The 3,215-nt window shown below is 41.5% G+C and overlaps 1 protein-coding gene across 1 annotated transcript; it reads right to left on the bottom strand.

The window, feature by feature from the left end:
• Nucleotides 1-395: 395 nt before the first annotated feature.
• LOC136957669 (cerebellin-2-like) lies at nucleotides 396-2,480 on the bottom strand. Its single transcript, XM_067251779.1, has 3 exons — nucleotides 2,193-2,480; nucleotides 1,471-1,590; nucleotides 396-1,288 (listed from the first exon to the last, which is right to left on the bottom strand). The coding sequence occupies exons 1-3, from the start codon at nucleotides 2,478-2,480 to the stop codon at nucleotides 1,091-1,093; spliced, it is 606 nt and encodes a 201-aa protein (XP_067107880.1). The 3' UTR covers nucleotides 396-1,090.
• Nucleotides 2,481-3,215: the final 735 nt, after the last annotated feature.

Here is a 3,215-nt window from a genome sequence, read left to right as displayed (position 1 = left end):
TTTATTATTAGACCTCATTTAATTCTATTTGAATCTACTACTGATCTATCTACTATCTACTATAATCATTTAATTTCCGGTGGTGAAGGATGTGAGCTCTTTGCTCTTTACAGCAGCAGCTGTGTTCAGCACCATAAGCTTCACCAGTTAACCGTGCCTGGTGAACCTGAAGTAGTTGTGCAAACATGTCTCTGTGAAGGTTGAGCTCACTTCACCGGCAGGCCTGACGTCTTTCCATTCTATTATTTTGTGTAAAATGTTATACAATACAAGTAAATAGATGCTTAGCTTATACAATACAATATATTTTATTAGGCGGGACATATAGGGATTTTTATGTTATTTTCACAAAGTACATTTTGTGAGCACTGAACACTAAATCAGTCAAAGCTACGCAGATCCGAAATGTAGAATACACCATCATGTGAATATGTATTTTTATAAATTAGACAAATTGTTAATAAAAGAGCTTAAAGTTGTTTCCATTGGCAGAAATATGTTGTTTTTTTCTCTTTTAATAAACTCTGAATAGTATGCGGCCTCCATTTGGCTTGTTTTCAATAGGCTATGTTGAGCATCCAAATGCAACACCATGGACAGCCCAAAAAAAATCTTCCATTCGTGCAAAAAAATGCCTTGGGTGTGAAAGCACTTCTCTAGATGTCCATAATCCATACATCTCACTAGACAAAAACGCTATACAAACATAAAATAGAGAACACTCGTAATACACTTAGTTCTTCATATAATCTTCTGATTTGTCCAGTTGTCCAGGTACACACAGGTACACTGACTTGTCTGTTGAAAAAAAGTTTTCCCCCAACGATAATATCCAAGGAGGCCTAATCGATATGTGTACGTCACAGCTCGATCGATTTGTTATCCAGATTGCGTTGGTCGTTGGATTTGGATATGAATTCCAGGGAAACGTTGCTTTACTTATATATATATATAGCCAATATATAAGGAGTGTAGGTACACATTTTGTCGGCGTCCTTGGCTGACGGCTGTGTTTAAATAAATGTCATGTTTGCTTGTTCTTCCCCAAGTGAAGGAGGGTCACGTGGTGATAAACGAATCGCAAATTTGATTATAGTGGGAAGACTAAAAAGCCTGAGAAAGTGGAGTATTTCCAACCGCCCATGAGTGTGCCCCGTTCCAGCTTCAGATAAACACGGTCCTCGCGCTCCACCATCAGCAAAACCCCATTGCTAGCCGCCTCCCGCGTAACGTCCTGGTCACCGGCAAAAGCTGATATAACCGGGTAGTCGTTCTGCATCAGGTTGACCTGGCATAACGGAGGACGAGAATTTTTAGATTTACAATTTCAACCGTACCTCCCACTAAATGATTCACAGAATCCGTAGGCTGCAGTGATAGTCGCATTGTTAGACATGAAATCAAACTGAAATCATTTCCATCCGATTTTTACTGTAGGCCGATAGAGGGGATGGAAAAAGCGTGACTCACCTGTATGGTTTGTCTGTTGTAAACCTTCACCACATGAAAGCTGAAGCTGTAGATTCCCCTGCGTGGCGCCAGGAACACACTCGCTTTAAGATCGAAATGGTTGCCGATGTTCACTAATACCTGTAACAAAAGCGATAGTGTGTAATCCACCAATAGGTCCACAAACGGATTTGCCATGAAAGAGATTACGACATGGTTTACCTAGTCTACTGCATGAGCATTATATCTCATTCTCATAGACTGTACGTAACGATTTCCTGTACAGTAAGAACGCTTCTTCATTTTACTGTTACTTTTTGTTTTACTTTATTTATTTATTTTTTGTTTGTTTTTTTACAGCGACAGTTCAGAAAAGATGTTCATGTTGATAGTGAACACAAGGGGGTCAGTGTCGCAGATTGATGAGGCCCTAATCAGTCCAGAAACCTAAATACATATCTGAAATCTTGAAAAATTATTACAACTAATTACAACACGAATCATTTTGGAATTGTGTACTATTCCTCCCAACACTGACCATGCGTTTGCGAGTTATTATGCATTCGCATAATGGCCAGACGCACAAAGCAGTCCACAAAAACTTATTACAGCCTCTCAGGAACTAACCTGTAGATCTAGGCTACTGTCAAATAAATCAATAAATGTTGTAAACTAACTTAATATAAAAGCTTAATTGTGTACTAATTATTCGTCAAGATGGACAAATAACGGACTGATCTCACCTGGTCAAAATAGATAGTCATGGACGTGTTGCTCATCTCCGACGGCTCGTGATTAGTCCCGCGCACCGCCGAGAAAGCCACCTTGGCGCCAGCGGAGCGGACAGATATCCCGAGCGAGGAGGTGACTCCTCCGTCCGAGGAGGGGTTGGAGTCACAGACCACCAGACACTTGCCTTCCAGTACGATTGGCTCCGTGTCGTTTTGGCCGATGCATAGCACCACGCCGCATCCCAAGAGGAGCGTCAGTGCCAGCATGGCACAGTGTCCCAGGCAGCGCATTGGCACCATGGTCGGAACACTGATCCTGTGCACACTGATACTACCCGGCAGCCCCTTGGAGGTTTGTTAGGACTCGATCACCTGGTCCAGCCGTATACTCCTCTTTTACTTGCTCTCCTCGTCTTTCTCTCCCTCTCTCTTTTTCACTCGCTCTCTCTCTCTCTCTCTTTCTCAAACACACATCCTCTTGACACACGCACTAAAACTCTCTTTCTTACTCTCCTCCCTCCTGTTTGTTCCAGTAGATTTAGGGAGTCTTCAGACAGCTGAGGCTGTATATCCTGGTGATTTAAGAGACAAAATAAGAATGAGAGTTTTGGCAAATCCTTAAAGGCCCACAATTTAAGATGACGAAACATGTTTTTAACAGTCTTATGCGTAAAAAGCATAGCAATTGACAGAAGGGCGTCAAGATAAACTATGAGTGATAGGCATAATGAAGAGTATTAGCTGGTCATGGTCTTTTCTTGCTAAAATAAATAATCCATTCATAAAGTGCCCGTAATCAAAGATAAATTACATATGATGGTTGTTAATGTCAGTGGCGAAAAGTGTTTTGTTGTTCAACTCACAACATGATGTTCTACGCTATTAAAACAGTATCCAAGAAATGAATATGGAAAAGTCACCCAACGTACCTGTATTATCCATAGCCCTGATTTCTCTTTCGTGTAGCCTACAGTAGCCTACTCATCAGAGCGCAGGTGAACAGAGCGCATGGTCGTCTGTGCAGATGAAGCGCCT

The sequence above is a fragment of the Osmerus mordax genome, chromosome 15, assembly GCF_038355195.1.
Source record: "Osmerus mordax isolate fOsmMor3 chromosome 15, fOsmMor3.pri, whole genome shotgun sequence".
Lineage (NCBI taxonomy): Eukaryota > Metazoa > Chordata > Actinopteri > Osmeriformes > Osmeridae > Osmerus > Osmerus mordax.
Note: the sequence above shows the minus strand (reverse complement) of the source record. Positions and strands in the feature narration are given on the sequence as shown.